Below are 23,187 nucleotides of genomic sequence, written 5' to 3'. Positions count from 1 at the left end.
CTAAATGAAAATTCCGATGTCACACTTTCTCTTTCATTTTTTTCTCTACTACTTGATAACTTTTAATTTTTATTGTATTGCAAACACTAATGACTTTTTTTTTTCTAACACTTCCATTTTGTTTCACCTAATATTCATTATAGTTCACTATTTTTATTTTTTTTCATTGTTTCCTAACTTTATTTGTTTCAGGTGAAAATGATAAAGGCAAAGATGAAAAGTGAAACAAGAATACAATAAATTTCATCTATTTGTTTGAAGATTGGTTGAGAAGAAAAAAAGATACAAATCCATGGACCCTCACCTAAGACGAATTCTTCTTTTACTATCCATGATTTGAAACAAAATTAAATACAACAAGCTCTTTGCTTTATATTTGTTTTGCTTGATTATTAAAAAGATTTGTAAACTTAATTTATCAACAAGTTTTATTATTACTTCAACAACTTCACATCAATGCACATACTTTTATTTTATGTGAGATTATTAGATCAAGATTAAAAATAATAAAGGGTAAATAATCATCTTTGTCTCTGAATGTGTAATTCGTTGACAAATGTGTATATGTAAGATGAAAATACAAAATTTAGTCCCCGAAAGTGTAAAAAATACGTGTCGTTAACTTTCATCAGCCACTGTTAATAAAATAATCTACGTGACACAGATGAATGAATTTGACACTGAAATGATTGTCAACATGACTATCCCTAATTGTAAGCATAGGGGCATGTTTGTCATATAATATTTTTTTACTTTTCGTCTTCCCATTCCACTACAAATGCGTCTCTGAAAAATGAAAATACAAAATTTAGTTCTTGAAAGTGTACGGTTAACGTTTGGATATATTTTTCGCACTTTTTATACTTTTGGGAACTAAATTTTAGTCACAATCTCTTGTTAACGTCTAGATATATTTGTTGCACTGTTTTACTGGATATATTTGTTGCACTTTTTATCCTTTCGGGAACTAAATATTAGTTGTAATCTACTATTAGCGTCTGAATATATTTGTCGCATTTTTTACACTTTTAGGAACTAAATTTTGTATTTTCATCTTTCAAGGATGCATTTATCAACAAAGTGGAAAGATGATAAGTTAAAAAAATATTATATGGCAAACATGTCTCTATACTGACAATTAGAGATAGTTACGTTGGTAATCATTTCAGTGACAAACTCATTCATCTGTGCCACGTAAGCTATTTTATTAACGGTGAAGGACGGAAGTTAATGATGGGATATATTTATCGCACTTTTTACACTTTCCGGGGTTAAATCTTATATTTTTATCTTTCAGGGACGTATTTGTGAGCAAATTACACATTTATAGATAAAAGTGACTATTTATTCAAATAATAAATAAGTGTGATTAAAATATTAAATTAAAATTTAATATATTATAAAATCTCTACAAGATTAATCAAGCAACAAATAAATCTATAAGGATCTCAATTGTCATTCTCTAAAATATTTCAATTAACCCAGATTGTTGTTGTCATCACCATGATCATCTTGTACCCACCACCATCACCACCTTTGTTGCCACGACCTTCATCACTATCGATGTCATCACCATGACCATCATTGCAGCCACTACCATCACCACAGTCATTGATTGTCACCACCTTCTCGATCAATGACGATGACAATAATGACGATGACCATCATGGCCAAACAAGTGATAATAGTGATGATGATAGTGACAACAACAATGATGATGACGGTGATGCTAACGGTCATGGTGATGGTTAATAATAATTAAGATATTTTATGACGTTATTTATTTAATGTATTTTTTAGAATTTTAATGATTATATTATATTTTAATTTAAATTTTTAAATATTTAAATCTCAACCATCTTTTATTTTTGATTATAATCTAATGGTTATTATTAACTATTATGTATTTGCACCTAAGAAAGTGTTATCAGAAGAGCCATATTTTACTAATATATATGTTTCGTAATCACAACATGACTTCTCTATTTTATTTTAAGTGTATTTTTAGTTGTTTTAAGAAATTGTGTTAAAATGTTGAAGAGTTGATATCTAACTCAAGTTTTGAGTGCGGTTGTTGCTGAATATTATGAATAAAAATATGTAATATTTTTTTAAGAGTTATGGAGGGTAGGTGATACTAATATATATGTTTTTTTTAAAATGTGTTATACTATTTTTTTTAAGAATTTTTTTTCATTGTTTTTTCTTTGGTGAAAAGTTTTGATATATTTTATTTATTTATCAGGTATTATTTCAATAAATATTTTTTTTATTTATAATCTTAATTAATATTTTTTTCAATTTATGAAAAATCTTATAATATTAAAAAATATATAAATTCTGATAAAATATTTTTTAGAATGAATTTTGGATGAATTTTATAAAAAAAATAGTAAAAAATATAAGTACCACATTCATTAAATAATTTCACTTATGTTCTTGACATTTTTTAGTACTTTTTGTTTGTCGGTTGTCAAAACTATCTTTTTATCACATATAATATCTTTTTCTATTCATCGAAGGTAATGTACACATTCATAATTTTCTTCTTCACAACAAATATCACCATGACGATAAAGAATTTTCAATTGAATTAATAGATAAATCTTCATCCCCTATTTTTAGAAGACAATGTAAACATTCATAACTTTTTTCACAAAAAATGTCACTATGAAGATGAATTTTCAATTGAGTTAATAGAAAAATCTTCATTTTCAGTATTATCAGTTAACAAATACCGTAAATTTGAATTTGATATTCAAATTCAAGAGTGTGAGCAAGAAGATGCTAATGCATTGAGGCTTAATAAATACATGAAGAAACATTATACAGGAAGTCATTTTTTTAAACGGAACTAGAATCAATTAACTATTAAAATATTGAAAAAAATTGTATTAGTTTTAGTTTTCTTTATGTAAATTTTATCATTTATTTGTTATCTTCTTTGTTGATTCTTATAATCGTGAATGTTTTCTAAAATTTTATAAATCTATAAAATATTTTCAAATTTTTTGAATTGATATGTTATAAATTATTAAAATAAAAAACTACAAAATTTTAATCATAAAAACAAAAATCTTGTAAAATTCACATGTAAAATTATGAAAGCCTGGTTGGGTTTTATCTACGAAGCGAAGCGGAAAAAGTGAGGCAACGACATATTTGGTGACGTCATGAGGATGGTTGATGATAGAAAGAAAGATTGAAGCGGAAGTACATTGTTGTCGGAGGCTCAGGCAGTTACTGTTACTGTTATTATGGAACTCAAACAACAAAAACTCCTTCTTGTTCTGATTCTAACGCTTCTTTTTGCCACTGCCACGCCTGATTCTGAATACGTTCGACCTCTTCCTCGTAAAACCTTAACAACCATCCCATGGGATTCAATTTCCAAGGCCCACTCCTCTTACCCTCAACAGGTGCTCAACCAACCTCTCTTTCATTCCTCATATTCATACATAAATATAATACTTTTGTGCTATTTATTCCCTACGTGATCAATCTTACAGTACCTGATTTCTTTCGTATTTGATTGTATTAAGGTGTTCAGTTGTGAGGGTTCTTTTTTTTTTTTTAATATAGGGTTGTATTTTCAAAATTATTCTCTGTTTCATGTTATCGAGTTTAATTATTTATATGGTGAATAAAAAAAATTATATTATTAATCAATCAGAAATTATCGCTGATAAGACTATTAAGACAGTGACTTTGGTAGCATGTCTCCGGGGTTCAAGATATAACCCTGTAAGGTTTCTTTGGTGATGAAATTCTAACTTGATCCAATAATTTTCTGTCACTCTTGTATTGGGTTTATAGTTCATGAACTGGGTTCTAGTCGTAAATCTTCAAAAGACATTTTTTATTTGTGATAGTTGGTGATTTGTTATAGTATCTATGCACAGACAATGATTATTGTTTATCTCATTATCTGCTTATTTTGCAACTTGAACAGTTTGTTTCGCTTACTAGGAATTATTTGCCAATTCTAGGACAAATATTCTGTGAACTGAACAGTCAACCGTGCTTGTTTTATTAAGCAATCATATCGGCCTCTTTATGCATGTTCGTTTATGGTGACTATTCAACTTAAGTTTCTTTGATGCCAAATGTTTGTTCCAGGTACACATTTCTTTGGCAGGAGACAAGCACATGAGAGTTACATGGATAACCGATGATAAACATTCACCTTCATATGTAGAATACGGAACATTACCTGGGAGATATGACTCAATAGCTGAAGGAGAGTGCACCTCTTATAACTATCTGCTATATAGCTCAGGAAAGATACATCACGCTGTAATTGGACCTTTGGAAGACAATACTGTGTACTTTTACAGGTGTGGTGGAAAAGGTGCCGAGTTCGAGCTCAAAACTCCTCCAGCTCAATTTCCAATTACTTTTGCTGTGGCTGGGGATCTGGGTCAAACTGGTTGGACTAAATCAACACTGGCTCACATTGATCAATGTAAATATGATGTCTACCTGCTACCAGGAGACCTTTCATATGCTGATTGTATGCAGCATCTGTGGGACAATTTTGGGAAACTTGTGGAGCCGTTTGCGAGTACAAGGCCATGGATGGTAACTGAGGGAAACCATGAAGAGGAGAACATACTATTGTTAACGGATGAGTTTGTGTCCTATAATTCCAGATGGAAAATGCCATTTGAGGAAAGTGGATCAACTTCAAATCTCTATTATTCTTTTGAAGTTGCAGGTGTTCACGTTATAATGCTTGGCTCCTATGCAGATTATGATGTGTACTCTGAACAATACAGATGGCTAAAGGTTAGTTGATTTCACCTATTGGTCAAGAGTTTCTATAATTGGATAAGTGTAATGCAATCCATGATCATGGAAAACTACACAATCATGCTTGTTATTATTATTTTAATTTGTCTTTTTTACACTACTCTATCATTTTAAAAAGAAAACTACTTTGGAGTTTGGACCACTTCATTTTTTTCACTCTTAAATTTTTTTCTCATCCCTCATCTACAGGAAGATCTGTCAAAGGTGGATAGGAAAAGGACACCTTGGCTGCTTGTGTTATTTCATGTGCCATGGTATAATAGTAACAAGGCTCATCAAGGTGCAGGAGATGATATGATGGCAGCTATGGAGCCGTTGCTTTATGCTGCTAGTGTTGATTTAGTTATCGCTGGTCATGTTCACGCTTATGAACGTTCAGTATGTCTTTATGGTTTAGCATTTTATCCTCTTTGTAAGCACCATTTAGTGGGAACCGGGTTTTAATACTCTCTCTGATTGTCAGAAACGTTTGTATAATGGAAGATTGGATCCCTGTGGTGCTGTCCATATAACTATTGGTGATGGAGGAAACAGAGAAGGCTTAGCTCATAAGTAAGTTTCACAGCCAGAAACATCCCACAGAAATCTGTTCTCTGAATCGTTTGTTATGTGAAAAAAAACTATATTGAGGTTTATCGTCATGTATGCAGCCTGAAATTTGTTTTTCTGTCATTGTTGCTGGATGTATCCTTACATAATTTGTTGACAGGTATATAAACCCGCAGCCAAAGTGGTCAGAATTCCGTGAAGCCAGTTTTGGTCATGGTGAGCTGAAGATTGTAAACTCCACTCATGCCTTCTGGAGTTGGCATAGGAATGATGATGATGAACCAGTAAAAGCTGATGATATCTGGATAACCTCTTTGGTCAGCTCACGCTGCGTTGATCAGAAGACACATGAACTCAGAAGTACACTTACTATGCCCGAAAACTCAGAACTTCGTGGATTAGCAAAAGTTATGTAAATATTGACGATGAGACAATTCCTTAGTTTAGTTTGTATCACTACAAGCAGCAGAGTGAGTAAACTGAGGTATTTCAGTACATAGCTGCTGGTTGTGCTGGTGCATGTATTTAAATATTCTAAGGACATGGACTAGTCAGTAAATGGAGTACAAGGCTAGTTGTCACTTTGCAATTGATGGTGTTGCTTGTTTTGTCTGAACTTTTAAGATTGGTTTCTGATTTCTATATAGGAAAACCAAAACTTAGGTTACTTAATAACCAGCGATAAATATGTATATTTTATATTCTTAACTGACATTGAGATTTTAGATTATGATTCAAGAGCCACGCAACGAGTAAAGCCATGATTACTGGGATGCACGAATGTCTAATTAACAAAATGCCTTAAATCTGAAATCATTGTTCGCTGATACCAGGGAAATGGGATATGATTGAATGTAAATCAGCAATCTAAGAATAGAACTGTAAAAACAGCAGAGAGGATAATAAAGCATTAAGTGAAAACTTCTGGGTTGGCCTATTCTGTCTTGAAGTACTAAAACTGATTTATCCAATATACATGAAATCCGGTAAATAGAATGTAATTGCATTAATCAAGTGGTTGGATGATGGGTAGCTTTAGCACTGTCTGATTCTGATGACTGCTGAGGTTTCTGTAATCATTAATGGTCCAGCATGATGCTTGCAGTGTCTCTTGGCTTGATGTTGAAACCAGCAAGCATGAGAGCCATGATTCTGTCTGAAAGTTCTCGAGGAACATGCTCTCCCCACTTTCTTTCTTCCGTCCCGAGTTTAGTCAATTCCCTCTTATTTTCTTCCCCTTTCCATTTTTTTTCATTTTTGCTTTGATTTTATTCTTTTTAACCTGTCCTTTTAAAATTTTAGAAAATCATTTGAGCTCCTTTTATTTTGTTCTCCACCCACACACAACTTTGAGATTTCTAAGAAGTAAAAGGTGCTACCCATTCCTCAAAATTTTTTTACATGATATCTTTGTGGTATATCACGACAATAGGTTTTGGTATGTTTTCATTTTGAGGAATGATATATTTGGAGATTTGAGTACAAAACTAAATTTTATTTATAAACATATTTTAAGAGCATTTTCAAATAACGACATGGATTAAAATAGATCTCAGACGTTATCACACAATTTTATATTTCTTTAAAACGGATCTTATAAGTTTTCTCAACGACTTTTAATTGTTAATTATTAATTCTTAAATAAGAACGATTCTTACATGTTGCATCCTCCTCCTCTTCCAATGATGAACTCAATTAAAAACAATTTAAGACTTTAAGAACCCACCTAAAAACTACTGCTGGAGATGCTCTCAAAGCCTTTTTGAATAGTTGTTACTTGTTTGTGCTCAGATTCAATGAGGATTACCTCTCTTATGATTCTAGACTAGTCTTGACAGCGATTAGTTGGTACTTCTTTGTTTTAAGTGGATAGTAATTATAGTGATATACATTTAATATATTTATTTATTCATTTAATTATTTTGTTATCTCATTATTCTCTAATATCATTTTCTTAGGAAAAGAAGACTTTGTATTATTTTCTAAGATTGGGAAAGTTTTAATGAATAAGAGAGAAAATTAAAACACCAATCACATTTGAATATTTCATAAAGAAATTTGCTCTGTTTTGATGCTCCTCTGACTGCTGTGAATTCATCCCAAGGGAATTTTACAGTAGCAGATTCCCATCTCCGTATTTTGTTTGCTTCCTCCGAATAAAACTATTATAATTCATGGAGACTGAAAGATTAGTTATGTAAACTCTATTTTATAAGCTAATATCAGCAAAGACAAAACAGCCAACCCTGTTGTTTTTGTTTGATTCCACTTTACGTCACATCTCGATACTAATAATTTGTAAATCTATGCGATCCTTTTCTAGGGCATCATTGGGAAATAATACTTCTTAATGCAGTTTTTGTAATGTACATAGCCGACCTCTATCAAGAGATTCATTTGGACACTCCAATTAGAAGATCAATGCAAAAGGACAAGCCTTCTTACAAAATCCTCACATAAATACTCTTATAAGAGCATTGCTATCTCCAGAACCCGAAAAAAAGAAAAAACTTGAAGCATGAGCCTTCTTTTGTTGAGTTTCCTCTTGATCATCCCAATCCTTCTTCTTCTTAGAAGAAAAAGAAAACCATCCAAAAGGGTCCCTCCAGGTTCACTTGGAATACCTGTTGTTGGCCAAAGCCTTGGCCTTCTTCGAGCTATGCGTGCCAACACCGCAGAAAAATGGGTTCAAGAGAGAATCAACAAGTATGGTCCCATTTCAAAGCTAAGCCTCTTTGGGAAACCAACAGTTTTAATCCATGGACAGGCTGCAAATAAGTTTATATTCTCCGGTGGCGGTAACGCGATTGCTAACCAGCAAACACAGTCCATCAAAATGATCCTAGGTGACCGGAACTTGCTGGAATTGACTGGTGAAGATCACAGCCGAGTCAGAGGTGCACTTGTCCCATTCTTGAAGCCAGAATCCTTGAAGAGATATGTGGGAAAAATGGATGAAGAAGTTAGGAAGCACCTTGAGATGCATTGGCAGGGGAAACAGCAGATCAAGGTATGTACTATGCTGTTACAACTTACAACCCAATATGTGTTACATTAAACAAGGTTAAACTATTCACTTGGTCCATGCAGTTGTTTTCCATTTTAAGTTTTAGTTCCTGCATGATAAAATAGTAAATTTTAGTCCCTGAATAGTTTTTCTGTGATGATTTATTTATCACTGCCAGAAAGTTTTCGGTTTGAGAAAAAAATCATCCAAGCAAATCCACAAAGATTATGGTTTGGTTTGGTTTTCGGTTTGGATTTGAGCACTCCTATTTTATTTTTGTTTTTCTTGTAGGTATTGCCCCTGATGAAGACTCTCACATTCAACATAATTTGCTCTCTTCTGTTTGGTGTTGAGCGTGGAAAGCAAAGAGATCAATTCCTGGATTCCTTCCAAGAGATGATACAAGGAATGTGGTCAGTACCAATTAACGTGCCCTTCACACGCTACAACCGCAGCCTTAGAGCAAGTGCAAGAATCCAGAACATTTTGAAGGAGATTGTGCAAAAGAAGAAGATTGAACTCAAGCAAAATGCGGCATCTGCACGCCAAGACTTGATCAGTTTCTTGTTAGGCATGGTTGATGAAGATGGCAAACAAGTTATGAGCGAGAAGGAAATCTTTCACAACATTAAGCTTGTCATGGTTGCTGGACATGACACTTCGGCTGTTCTGATCACTTTCATCATCCGACTCTTAGCCAACGAACCTGCTATCTATGCAGCAGTTCTTCAAGGTATGCATCAACAAAGTGTGTGTGTGAAAGCGCAGGAAGAACAAATTTTTGTTACTTCCATAGTACCTACTCCTTTGGCAGTCATCACTCTTAATTTAACACTTTTTATTTAAAATAGGAAAAAGAATTATACATGTCAAGTGTCATGATTTTTTACACTGACAACGCAAAATTAAACTCTTTGGTTAGAGTAAATAGCATATGTATTGATAGTCTAAAAGTTCTTACATCATCATCTAACTACAGATTACCATGTAGTAAATTTGTTGACTTTTATAACATGATAGCGCATAAAAATTAAACTCATTTGGGTACGTGGTTACAGAACAGGAAGAGATAGCAAAAGGCAAGCTCTCAGGAGAGGCACTGACATGGGAAGACCTTTCAAAGATGAAGTACACCTGGAGAGTAGCAATGGAAACTATTAGGATGTTTCCTCCTATTTTTGGTGGCTTCAGAAAGGCAGCAACAGATATTGAATATGATGGATACTTCATACCCAAAGGGTGGCAGGTAAGTGAAACTCTGGTGTGTGTTTTCTTGTACCCATGACATTGGAGTGGAGTATCAATTAGCTTTGATGATGACTAATCTCCGTTGGAAAACCTGGTTGGCCTCCTTTAGGGGATCTCCACTCCCAATTATGTTTTTTTCATCCACAAGGCTCGAGATCTTACTTAAGGGAATTGAGCCTAGTACCACTTAGACCAATGACTTGGTAACTCTGTGTTTATCGTTGGTGAACTTCTTTCCATGCAATCATGTTACTGATTAAGACATTTCTACATGTTTTTAGATTTTCTGGGTCACAGCAATGACACACATGGACGAAAACATTTTCCCAGAGCCATCAAAGATTGATCCTAGTAGATTTGAAAACCAAGCATCTGTCCCACCCTACTGCTTCATTCCATTTGGAGGGGGAGCAAGAATATGTCCAGGGTATGAGTTTTCCAGGCTTGAAACTCTTGTTGCAATTCATTACCTTGTGACACGGTTCAGTTGGAAGCTATGTTCAGACAATTTCTTCAGTAGGGATCCAATGCCAGTACCAACTCAAGGGCTACTTGTTCAGATTTGGCCAAGGAAACTTTCTTAATGGTCATTTCAATAACTGCTGATCTTCTAATCAATACAATGTACCAAAAATAAGTCAATTTTATGATCAGCTTACGACTATATTAGCTTATTTTGTGTTCAAACTGTAAAATAACTTATAGTTACAATCATACTGAGAAGACTTTTGGGGGGAAATTAAGTACTCTTTTCTCTAAAATGAAACAAATTCAAGCATGCACTTAAACTACATAGAAAACATGATAAACACACCTATTAGCTTTCCTAGAAAACACGATGGAATCAAACTTCTTAATCCCTATTAATAAAAAATTAACAACTAATATTTATGGATAAAAAATTTACATATTGACATGATTATTTTTTTGTAACGTTAATCCAATGTATTTGGGTGGTGTGTGGGGATAAAACGACTTTTTTGGAAAAAAAAAAATTAACAATTCAACAGTTGATACTTTGATTAATCATTTGAGTGATTCATTGTTTTTACTTTGTAGGAGAAAAAATTACATTGAAGCCATATGTTCGAACTAGATGTCTTTCTACTAAAATTAAACTTATAGCAAATACCCTGGAGTGTATCCCATGTAATGCCAAAAATATTTTTTAAGAGGGTGCAACACGGTGTACTTGAAATGGCCATGCAATATATATAATTTAATGTTTATGTATTGACGGCATAAAATAATTTTATATTGTTATTTAATCATAAATCATCATTTGAATTATTTTATAATAATTATTTTAAAAATAAAAAAATTTACCATCATAAATCGTGATTGAATGATTATATAAATTATGAATTAAATAATCAATGTAAAATAATTTTACACTATCGTTTAATTACAAATCATGATTGATATAACTTTTAAAGTAATTACAATAAAAATAAATAATCTTATCATATATAATAAATTGTAATTAAATAACAGTGTGAATTTTTTTACACGGCCAATGTATAACATTCTCTCTTTAGTCTTTATATATATATTAAAAAAAATAAAAAAGCTACCCGTGTTTAATTCCAAGTTACACATGGTTATACCGATGATATTTTTGTATTGCGCTGCTAGTTAATCTATCTGCAGATGTCTTATGTTCTGTAAACGGGTAAAGCAGGCAACACTGTAACAAGCTTTACACTAGTGTGCTGAATTGGTGTAAACAACGAAATTGCTACTTTCACAATTTCAGTAGAATTTTGAAGTTCTCACTTCAAAGTTGCCAAACCCATTTTAGAGAAAAAAATATGCAAGACTTACAAAATATTTTACATGACACTTATTCAAGTTAATTTTGCATGAGCTACATATATTCAAGTTCCTTATATTTACAGTATGTTGAGTCTGGCTACATAGATAATCCAAATTACATGAATGTCTAATATAAGTTGTAAGAATAAATATATGCAAAATATCTAATTGTTTGAATAATTTTTTAAAATTAAATGGATACAAACAATAATTCATTTGGAATCTCCTAAGCAATCCAAATCTAGAAGACCAAAAAATCTGGTCACACGCAATCAGCCCTCCGATTGGAGGAAAAAAATTGAAGACTGCTAGCAATTCTGGGGTCTGGAGTACTTTGGAGGAAGAGATGGACATCTTTCATTCATATGAGGATATGGTTGCATGGTGTTGTATCCAGGTAAATCCATTCGATACTTGCCTTTAATTTGACAATAAGGAAGCTTCACCGTGTCTCCATCATTGCACCATTTTGGCAAGCGAGTAGAATTGTTCTCAAAAAAATTTAGGATGTAAGCATCTTTTATCTGCATTTATTGCACAAAAATAAGTCCATATGTTGTGATTTCTAAAATCACTAAATTAATATATATGGTGAACTGATATCAATCCTGCTCAACAACCTATATTAACTTACAAATTTACTTATATAGTGTTTGGTTGGAGGGGAGGGAGGAAGAGGATTTTTATAGAAATCTGTAAAACCATGATAAGAAATTATATATGCTCAATCATTCGTATAAATTGTGTAGGATGAAATTCAAAAATCACTAAAATATTGCAAGCAATCCAAAAGACCAAACATCCCTGGAAACTCACCGTAAACTCTGTCACTTGAACAGAACTAGCAACCGGATCAAACAGCCCTGCCTCCTTGTACATCTCAAGTATAAAAGCAATGCAAGAAGTCGACTTTCCATCACTGTAGATCCAATCATCCTGTTCGGGAATTGTCAGTAGTTCATCAAAAGATGATCCACGCTTTTCAACTTCTACTAAAACTTCTGAAAGGTCAAGTCCCTGTAGAAACACAAAAAGGCTACATGGTTCACTTTTTTCACTAATGTGGAATTCTATATTATCATAAGGCAGTTATAAAAGAAAGAGACTCCCCATCTGTGCAATTTCTGATAGCTTACTAATCTATGCAATATAGATCACATCACAGGCATCTTATGACTTATGCTAGACAATTGAAGACATTGATTCAATTTACTATCATAAGCCCAAAATGTTTAGTATCATATACATATGTGTGTAGACATCCATTCACCGACTTGAGGGGGAGTGTTGTAGTCCCACATTGATGACATTGCTATATACTTGTAACATGTGAATTATTCGTGTAGCTGTGTGTAATATTTAAATTCCTAGTTTCCACATTTGAGAAATTGCAGCATTAATTATAATACATTTTCTGATCCAGAAATAATTATTTCTCCTTTTTCAAGTGTGTGTGTATGTGTGTATAACTGTATTAGAGCAAGAAACAAGATTGCCGCATACTTTAGTTCCAAGTCGTTTGTTCAAGGCTTCATTCCACATATTTGCTGCATATTCAGGTTGAAGTTGACTCCAAATTGTCATAACGCAAGCAACCTGCAGAGCAACAAAGTAAATGCTCAAAAAGACTCGTTCATAAAGCATTAAGCTATGTAGCATGTGGCTAAAACATAAAAAAGACGGAAAGGGCAGAAGATAGAGACAACACACAATCAATAACAGATACCACATTCTGTGAACTTATTCATCACTTCTTTTATTTTTTTTGTGAAAGAACATTTTCTTCTATAGCAGTGCCCTTCCTGGGAAGCAGACAGACAAGTCTACATATACCAGCTTATGGTACTGTAATTCAAGCAAAATTTTATACTATTCAAACAACTTACGTAGAAAGCTCATAATGAATTTTTGCAAGATCAAAATCATGGTTTATTTAATTCTCTGTTTGAAACAATTCATACAATTTATAGAAAATTGTAGGTAAAAAATGCTCAAGCATGGCATAAAAGTGCAAAAACTCAAGATAGTTGAATCTAATGTTAACAGAGATGTATTGAAATTCAAGCAGAACAACTGATTAAATTAATACCACATTAGCATCCAAGGGGGGTGGATAGTTTTCATTTAAAGTGTCTATCCAACTGAAGATCATGTTATGGTAACCATATGGTTTTCCTGCCATGCTCAGTGCATACTCCCATGCAGCAGTCTCATTAAACCTGGCACGCAAAGCAGGGTGCAATGGAAGCAGAGCAATATGGGGATTGGAATCATCATTATTCAGTTCAAAGTCCCACCACTCTTCCCATGGTATCACAGCAATTATATCTTCTCCCTGCAAACAAAAGGTGAGGAAGAAAATAAAATGCCAGCAACTTGACCCCAAATGCCGCTGCAGAGTTGACAAACCACTATACATTTACCATCATTTCTCAAACAATCAAACTACCATGTTGAATTATTTGTCATAAAAGAAAATCTATGTATGTTAACATGATAAATACCATTCACTAATTTTTTATCACAATTTCAAACTGAAACTGAGAGCATAATCTTGCTATTCTGATGATAAATGGTAAACTTAAGGAACTTAAAACAATTCTTCATAAACTATATCAAAACCTTAGCATTGCATAGGATTCTAAAAATGCTAATTTTTTTAAGGAAGAAAATATAAAATATTAACGAAATTATCAAGAAATTACTATGAACATGGTAGTTAAATTGACTTTCAAATCATTAATCGAAAGGCCTATTTTCCAAATTGCAAATTGAACTGTACGATTAATAATAAAACATAACATATACAACTAAATAGGACATAAAAGCACAAATTCATTATAAAACATAAATCTAGGAGCATTTTAACATAAATAAACATATCAAAAGTCAAAACATACATGTGTGTGTGTGTATTAGCATTTTGATGTCAAATGGCTAACAAAGTGACATATAAGCTTCAAAACCAAAAAAAAAAAATCACCAAATCTTAATAGCCATAAGGACAAAAAACCAGTAGCTGCTCAAATTCGTATGACCACCCTAAATAGGAGGGGACCACCAAGCTTGCAGGGTAGGTTGGAAGAGGTAAAGAAGAGTAGAAGACAAGAAGAATGAGTAGAAAAAAGGAGACAATGAGCTGCCCTGTGATTGATTAGAGGGAAAGAATTGGCCAATTCCCTCTCATTTTCACTAATTTTTCAGGGGGAGGGGGGTGGGAATATCAATTTTAGGGTTCTTCAAAACCGGGTCCTGCATGACCCAAACCACTTTGGTGTGTGGCCGCTTGCACCAAAATCACATGATTCATGTGCAACCTACAATTCCTATGTGATTCCTGCTATTCGTGGGGTGATTCAAGCACCAAAATGATTCACTCAAGGATTTGAGTCACCAACTGCTCGAATTGAATTGTATGTCTTCGTATCGTGAATTGTATGATACTGATAACGGTCCTATGAAATATAATAAATCTTGCACAGAACCAATAGATATAATGGAACTTAAATATTTTACCTTTTCATTTTCATGTCCTGACTCTCCAACCCAAAGCTTCCCACTGGAGTCCCTTAGACAAACAGCAGTGTGGCCAGCATAAGCTCCACTAACCCACTTCTCTAGAGTCTCAAAAGCACCCCACCGACCTCGAATTTTCGAAACGGCAAGGAAATCTCCAGAATGAATGTCATCAGCACTGACATTTGTAACCCAAGGCTGAGGGCGCACTTCAAAAGAAGCTCCCATATGTTTCTCCAAAAACTTAATATTGGAGTTCTCCCCCCATCCAGTATTTGTAAATAGAGGGAAGACCTCCCAAAGTGCTTGAAGGGTCCCCAACATCCCAGCTTGCAAGAGGAAAATTGATAACCCATGGTTTTTTACCTGATTGCAAAGAGGGTAAGGATCTCCAAAACAAAAATGTGTGTTTCAAGTATTGACAGCCTCTCTACTTAGTGACAGTGTACAGAAGAAAGATGGTCACTTACATACTCGTACTCAGCTTTCCCTTCCCACTCTTTGATCTCAAGCGTATGCTCCCGGGCCAGGAAATAATAATCCCATGTTACACGATAAGGGGTGGCAAAAATATAAAGATCCATGCATGTCCAACTGTGAGCATTGCTAACCTAGATAAGCACATAGATAATAATCAATCAGTTTCCGCTGAATCCCAAATCCATACATGCACAGAGAGAGAGAGAGGGAGGAAAAAAAATACAATTATAGAACTGCATAGACTAATAATGACTAGGAAAATACTAAACATACACCCAACTTCTCTTCCATCTCACTTCTATCCTATTTTTCTTCCTATTTCTCTTTTTATTTTCCATTGCATCATTTGTCATATCCATCAGTTTCTCTCTCTCTCTCTTTAGTTTTTCAATCTCTTTCTCTCTTCCTTCCACCCATACACCCAAAAATGGGGTGTAAGAGTTTCACTACTCTAATGACTAAGAGAAATGATACATGAACCACCATTTATTTTAAACACCCCATCGACACCTCTCATTTGTCTTTATTTCTCTCTTCCTATCACATCATGAACCCTATCATGCCTATGTTTTTTCTCTCTCTCTCTAGGTAATGAATAGGTTCTTGGGTGTTCATCAAACATTTTCCAATGACTAATACAAAATACCGAGCGACATTAAATCCACTTAACTTAATCTCCTATAATAATGTAATACAAGCTAGGTGACCGCCAAAGGCAGATTTCTGAACCTTTTAAATGACAACACGTCCAACCAAAATCCACCAAATTACAACTCAATCACAAAACATAATCTATGGCATTCCAATATTTAAGAAAATACTCTTAAGTCTTAATCACACCTACTCCCTAAGCAATTTTTTTAAAGTAAAAAAAACTACTACGAAATATGTCATGAATATGACCAGTTTCCGTTAACCACTCGGTATAAAGATTTCACCAAACGATGTTGATCTAGTCCTTCACCGATTAGTACTATAAAATAAAGTTCATTACAACAAGAATGACTTATCATAAAATTTGATTTTTTTTTCAACAAAAAAAAGTGACCTAGATTTCCAACACTTGAGAAGGAAGCGACCTTTAGGTGAAGGGTTCCACCGCCAAATTGAGTGCCGCTCTTGTTGTGAAACACCATCCAGGCTTTGTTCTCGTAGAAGCATGCACCTTTCCACTTGAGATTGTCGTCCGGAGAAGAGGCGGCGCCGACGAAGACGGGGAGGAGATCCACCGCGCTGTGGAGGCGATTGAGGATGGGCCACGACAACTGTTTGGGAAGCAGAGGAAGTACGTCTCGCGGGTGAAACGGCGATTTCAGGGCCCAAACTTGAACGGACACTGATACCAGGAGGAGCAGCAGAAGCCACGCTATCTTCATCTTCGCCGTGGCACGATGGAAGAAAGGAGAAGAAACTCTTTTGAATGTTTCCAGAGTCAACTTTGGATACTTCGCATTTGCTCCTCACTCCATTTTGTTTGGCATACAAATTATTGGAATTTTTTCGTCTTTATCTTTATTAAAATTGAAGTTTGTAACAATGAATAAATAAATATAAATAATTTTACGTGATAATATTAGAAAAAAAAATGTCCTGATACTAAATTTTTACGCTATGATTCAATCGCATACCATTAGGAACTTAACTGAGATTAACTAAGACAATATTATTGATTCTGAGTGTTCTCTTAACTTCATAAAATATGGAGTGGAATTTACTTACTATTGCTATCCTATAGTGATTAAGATGATTAAAGTTTTGTGGCAGCAGGATCGACATCTTTTGTTCAAGCATACTCTAAGACAAAGAGAAATAGAGAAATATAAGGTTGATGAGGGATTAAGAAATAATGGAAACAAAAAAAAATTGTGAATTTGATGTTTTTTAATAAAAATTAACAAATTAGTTATCACGAAATGCAAATTAATAAAACCAAATAGTAAAAATAAGATTGAAATAAATATGAACAAGAAAAAGTCATATAATCCTTAGACGAGAGAGTGAGAGAGACTAATATCGTGAGACGGATAAATTATATTTTAGAGAAGAAGTTAGAGTTCTTAAAGAGAGAGATTGAGAAATCACAATTGAGAAAGAGAAAAGAATGAAAGAATTATTGCAAGAAAGAAAGGAGTCGCTGTGGATTGTGTCTTAGGTTTAAAAAAGAATTTCAAATTCTTTAATTTTTTAAAGAATTTGAAATCCTAATATTTAAGTTAATTAAAATATCTTAACAAAATATTGAAATTTCAATTTTTTTTTAAATTTTTTTATCCAAACACTTTATTTAACTAAAAAATAATTAAAATCCTTTAAAGTTCAGGTAATGAACTAATTTACTTAAACTTATTTGTTAAAATAAATATTTATTTTAATAAAATAAGGAACTCTTTGTTTGTTAATATATTTGTCTATATTGCTTATGTTTTAAAAAATAATTTTATACTTGTTTTAATAAGTAAATCATATTTGTTTCTTAAAAAACACTTATATAAAAAAATGTTTTTGTAAAAATTATTTTTGTTAAGTTTAAACAAATCCACTGAATGTTAAGTCTAAGTTAACAGGGGATGCTTGGGAGTCTTGTTCCTTATACATTAGTTGTTCTTTCTATTTTTTCTTTTTTGGGGCATAAAAAAATTTATGGGTGACAAAATAAGTTGGACCGGTCATGTCAACTTGTTGTTTTGACCTCCTTTTTTATTAGACGGGGTAAGTTAGAATTTTCAACCAGATAATCCTCTTCATCCCACTTCGTTTTGACCCGCAAAACTATAAGATGATAAAAAAGGGTAACTGAACAACTCGTGAAACTATTTTTTATTAAGAAAAATTAATATTTATTTTGATATTTTATACAATTTGAATTTTTTAATTAGTTTATTTTCCATCTAAATAAATTATTATTCAAAATTTTAAAGTAATACATTTTATTTTCTTAATAAGTAGTTATTATTTAATATTTTAAAAGATAAAATTAATTAAAACATATTAAAGATAATTTAAATCTATATTTGGGTCAAAAAGTAATAGATTTTTAATTTGCCAAACATACTAAAATTTTTATAGGATGAAGTCTCAACATTTTTATATTTACGAGAATGGAAAATATATTTTAGTTTTTTATTTATTTAAACTACAACTAGCTTTCCATAAATTACAAATAATGCTCAACACCACTATTTGATAAGCATAATTTCTTTAATTATAAATAGAATATTTAGGATTTATTCGAAGCTTGAGGTTTGGCATATTCCCTTTATGCCATTTTTTATCTGTTTATTGAATCCTGTTCCTATGTTGGCTAATCGTGCAAGGAACATATTTTCTTGGCAACGATGTCGTGAAGAGTTTGGCTAGTAGACGGAAAAACGAAAAAGTTTGGAAAACCACGCCATCCAATAAGATTCAAACAAAAAATATTCGTGGGCCTTGGTGATTACCGATTATGCAAAATCTTCAATCAAACAAAAAAACAGCACCCTGCAAGAAAAAATGCTAATAATTAAAATAATATGTAACACGACAATAAAAAATCAGAGTGGCGCAGCGGAAGCGTGGTGGGCCCATAACCCACAGGTCCCTGGATCGAAACCAGGCTCTGATAAAAAGGAGAAGGCTTCCGGTGTTATTTTTTTTAAACTGTCATATCTTCATTTTTCTCTTATTTATTTCAAATCAATCATAGTCTTCCCATTAATTTCAAAAGAATGACATTTTTCACATTAGATATTTTATCGAGGCTTAAAATATATTTTTTTTGTTTTTGTAATTTATTATTTTTTTATTTTTTTCCTATAAGTTTTTTTATTTTAGTTCTTGTAAAATATGACTGTTATTTTCAGTATTTTTTAAAACACTTTCAACATTAAAAAAATATGTATTGAACAATGAAAAAACATCATTTAAAATATTTAAAATAATTATATTTTGTAAGGACTAATTAGAGGAATAAAAATGAAAAAATTAAATTAGAGGAAAAAAATATGTTTAAACCTTTTATGAATTAACTCTTGTTGAAGAAATTTTATCAATTAACTTCCTTCCCCCTCCCCTTTTCTTTTCTCCTGTTTCATAATTCATAAATTAAAATATAAGTTTTTCTTACATTTTAAAAAAAATTGCATAATGTTTTATTTCACATCACGTGGATCATAGCAAACACAATATTAAGATAGATTTCAAAATATTTACATATTCTTTTACCAATGGCGGTGCTCACCAAGTCCAATAAGAACAATATGTTTTTTATATCGCACACTAAGGTAGGAAAATCAATTATCCAACTGTGATTAGATGTGATGGAGGTGTCATTGATTGTGATTCATTTTGAGTAGCATGGCCCCTAGGTGTTAGTCTAAGCTTCTCAATTGTTGGGATTAAAGCCACATTCCGATCTATTTGATTCTAGGTTAATTCCATATTAGTTATCTCCAAGTCGGTTATTTCTTCATAGAAGTTGCCCATTTACAATATAGTTAGATCATTTTTTAGACAGCATCCTGATTTATTTGTTGCTAGGTTGCTTCCAAAACAAGTTTTGACCACATAAAAAATAGACACACATCGCAATGATCACAACATGTTAGACATAAACACAATGAAATGAAAAAGAGTGACCGTTATAGTAGTGTGCGTGAAGGAAAACTGTGTTCATATGAGCATTGAAAGGAGGATGAAGAGAAAAGGATTAGGGGGGCCTCCCTCATACTTCTTTATATATACTACTGCCATGTTACTCTACTTCTTCCCCCCATTTCCCTCTTTAATTCTTTCTATATGATCTTATTCTCACGCTGCAGCTTCAATATTATATTCTAAGATATTTAAAAATGATTTAGTACACAATTTATATCCCTTTTTTACTCTTAATTTTTGTATTTATTAATAATGATAATATATTAGTTAAATTTATTAATATTACAAAATATTATATATATATATATATATATATATATATATATATATATTACTACATGAACATTTTATTATTTTTATCATTCCTTAAAAATAAGGGTGTTTTCTGATATAGTTTTAATTATTGTATTTATTCAATATAATATATATTAAATTTTATAATATTATTAAGTATAGTATATTCATAAACAAAATATATATTTATTAAATATATGAATTTTTTTATATAAATTTATGTATATTAAAAACATAGTTTAATTAAAAAGTAATTATTACTAAATTTAATGGATATATATGGAAAATAATATTTTTATTTTTATTATTGGAGATGGGCACTTCCTATATTCACATTTGTAGAGCCAACTCCTGCACATAAAACAAATGAAGTAATTAAGTAGAAAAATTGTTAGGTTCCGTTAGCTTTTATACTCATCCGCAAGATTCACCCAACAACCATAAAAATGGTGCAGAGGATCTGGATCCCTGTAAGTTGTGTGTACGTACGTACCTGTGCGTCGTAGGCGAGTTTATACGTCTTATTTGTAAATATATAAGTAGTTGACAAAAATTTGAAAACGAATTGAGATAAACTCACACTACACATCTTATTTTACCCATGAAACTGAATTTGCCTTAGAAAAATACTTGTCATAACAACTCTTACATTATCTGACACAAAAGGAAGATGCCTTTAATTATATATATTGCTTTTCGAAATGGTAAAAAATTGACTACTATATATTTGAAGAATCTTTTAGCCTTACTTTATAGTTTACCTTGCTAATACAACAAGCAGTACCACACACAAACTGGGCTGAAAACTGCCATTTTAATTTTGAATGGAAAACAAAAAATATGAAAATGGCCACTGTAGTGAGCTTGTACATAGAAATAATGGACATTTATTTGCTGCATTTCCACTGCTGCATCCTTCATCTCACGTTACATTTTGAAAAATCCATTTTGGATTCTAAATTTATATTATGGAATGAATTTTTCGAAATACAATATGTGTATGATGCTGCAATACTGGAAAGACAAGATACAATAGCCAAAATAATGATTTCACGTGTGCATTTAATTTATTTTATTTTAGAATAATTATTTTTAAACAATTATCTCTTAAAATTAATTTCTAAACTAAACATGCGTTTAACATTGTATATGTTTAGTGCATACCCAAACATATTATATTATTCGACGTAACGTTAACGCTGTCACGTTTTTTTAAAATCAATTTTCAGTGTTTGATTTTGTGGTGATTTAAGAAAATTATGGTCTCTCATCACGTTTTTAAGGCTACCATAATTTTTTCTACACGATTTACCACGTTTCCAAACACCACTTCATTTAACATAAATTTTGTAGTGCATCTCTGAATATATATACAAGCACTACAATAAAAATCACTTATTTATAAGGACAAAAATTATCACTAGATATTAAAAATGCTTAGATAAATATATTAAAAACTTTGTCCTGCATATATTTTGGCCATCAACTTTGAGGGAATGTATGATGATGAATTATATAGGCTGTCAATAGAAGTTTTACCCACAAATTTATTTTCACTTACAACTATATTTGATTGTCACTATATATGATTCTTACAATTTACAATGTGTAGGTAAAAGTCATTAACTTATATTTATAATTTTTAACTATAAGTAAAAATATTAATTTGTACTTATAAATTTTAATAATAAGTAAAAGTCATATAATAAAAAACTTACATTGCTCGTTATCTATTGAGATGGTTTATTGTTTATAAATTATTAGTAATATTATTATAAAACAAAATTCCCTTTTGATATTTCCAAGTACATTGCTTTTCTTTTAATCATAATTAAAATTTTCTATTGCCTTTGACAAACCAAAGAGATCTCCATTCATTTTTTAAACATTGAATCTTCCAATAATATTGTATTTTTCCAAAAGCTTTAGATCTTTTTTCATTAGAGCGTTGACAAAGTTTGTCTCAATAACTAGGTGAAAAAAACTAAGATAAAGAGGAAAATGAATAGCGCCAGCAAACCCAATATCATCATGATATGGCCCTTTGTACTAGCCTTCTTCATGACCATTGTCACTTATTTCTGATATCATAAACAATAAGACACACTTCAACTTTCACATTCAGCATTAAAAAATTTTCTCCATATATTATTACTAATTAATCACAACAATCAGCCAAATAGATCATACATTTTAATGCAATAATGAAAACTCGAAGCAGAAACTCACTTGGACAAAATCTAGCTAGACGATTAGATGTATTGTCCATCTCATTACCCAGTTCATCAATAATCTTTTCCTGAAACATCAAGGCTTTGACAATTTTAGAATGAGAAATTTCCCACGGAAACAAAATCAGCATGAGAACACAACTACTATTGAAGACACTCAAAGGAAGCTACACCTGCATTTTAGAAATTATGTTACTGTTTAAGAAGCTTTTGTTTAGGAGAATCATACCAAGTCATAGGTTTTAACCTTATAATCAAATGTAATGCATTCTCATTTGGCAACCATGATAAATGTATACTACCAGGAGGTGGAGGAGGCAAAAGAGGTGGTGGTAATGATGTAGGCACAGTAGTGGCAGGCTTTGGAGGCATAGTGTATCATTTTATCATGGATGGAATTTCTGCATCTGAACAAGGTTCCTTTTCTGGCAAAGACGATTTCCGGTGGCAGTGCTATTTTCTTTTTCTCTTCTCCTTTTCTTCTTCCCTTTCCTTCTTTTGCATGTTGCAGGTGGTCATCATCGGGTCTTCTTTCCCACAATTCAAACCACCACCATCACACACATGACCATGGGGCCGGAACCGTGTCATTGTTTCTGA

General features: G+C 32.2%; 3 protein-coding genes and 1 non-coding gene across 5 annotated transcripts; 3 read left to right on the top strand and 1 right to left on the bottom strand.

The window, feature by feature from the left end:
- Positions 1–3,150: 3,150 nt before the first annotated feature.
- On the top strand, positions 3,151–6,091 carry PAP4 (purple acid phosphatase 4). The gene is made up of 5 exons (NM_001252699.2): positions 3,151–3,419; positions 4,120–4,788; positions 5,002–5,190; positions 5,276–5,364; positions 5,522–6,091. The coding sequence occupies exons 1-5, from the start codon at positions 3,258–3,260 to the stop codon at positions 5,775–5,777; spliced, it is 1,365 nt and encodes a 454-aa protein (NP_001239628.1). The 5' UTR covers positions 3,151–3,257; the 3' UTR covers positions 5,778–6,091.
- Positions 6,092–7,740: 1,649 nt separating this feature from the next.
- LOC100790001 (cytochrome P450 family protein) lies at positions 7,741–10,287 on the top strand. The gene is made up of 4 exons (NM_001255909.3): positions 7,741–8,371; positions 8,660–9,101; positions 9,427–9,614; positions 9,898–10,287. The coding sequence occupies exons 1-4, from the start codon at positions 7,880–7,882 to the stop codon at positions 10,198–10,200; spliced, it is 1,425 nt and encodes a 474-aa protein (NP_001242838.2). The 5' UTR covers positions 7,741–7,879; the 3' UTR covers positions 10,201–10,287.
- A 1,296-nt stretch (positions 10,288–11,583) lies between these two features.
- LOC100789468 (uncharacterized) lies at positions 11,584–16,927 on the bottom strand. 2 transcript variants are annotated; one of them, XM_041009555.1, is made up of 8 exons: positions 16,507–16,914; positions 15,418–15,558; positions 14,948–15,313; positions 13,521–13,766; positions 12,935–13,027; positions 12,248–12,448; positions 12,066–12,124; positions 11,859–11,955 (listed from the first exon to the last, which is right to left on the bottom strand). In XM_041009555.1, exons 1-7 carry the CDS (start codon positions 16,801–16,803, stop codon positions 12,074–12,076), a joined length of 1,395 nt encoding a protein of 464 aa, XP_040865489.1. In that variant the 5' UTR covers positions 16,804–16,914; the 3' UTR covers positions 11,859–11,955; positions 12,066–12,073. The 2 variants fall into 2 exon arrangements, with proteins under 2 accessions (XP_003519567.1, XP_040865489.1); XM_003519519.5 differs by lacking the exon at positions 12,066–12,124 and having other exon boundaries at positions 11,584–11,955; positions 16,507–16,927.
- Positions 16,928–18,959: 2,032 nt separating this feature from the next.
- On the top strand, positions 18,960–19,031 carry TRNAM-CAU (transfer RNA methionine (anticodon CAU)). The gene has a single exon. It is a non-coding gene; the product is annotated as a tRNA-Met (tRNA).
- Positions 19,032–23,187: the final 4,156 nt, after the last annotated feature.

This window comes from Glycine max, chromosome 2 (assembly GCF_000004515.6).
Source record: "Glycine max cultivar Williams 82 chromosome 2, Glycine_max_v4.0, whole genome shotgun sequence".
Lineage (NCBI taxonomy): Eukaryota > Viridiplantae > Streptophyta > Magnoliopsida > Fabales > Fabaceae > Glycine > Glycine max.
Note: the sequence above shows the minus strand (reverse complement) of the source record. Positions and strands in the feature narration are given on the sequence as shown.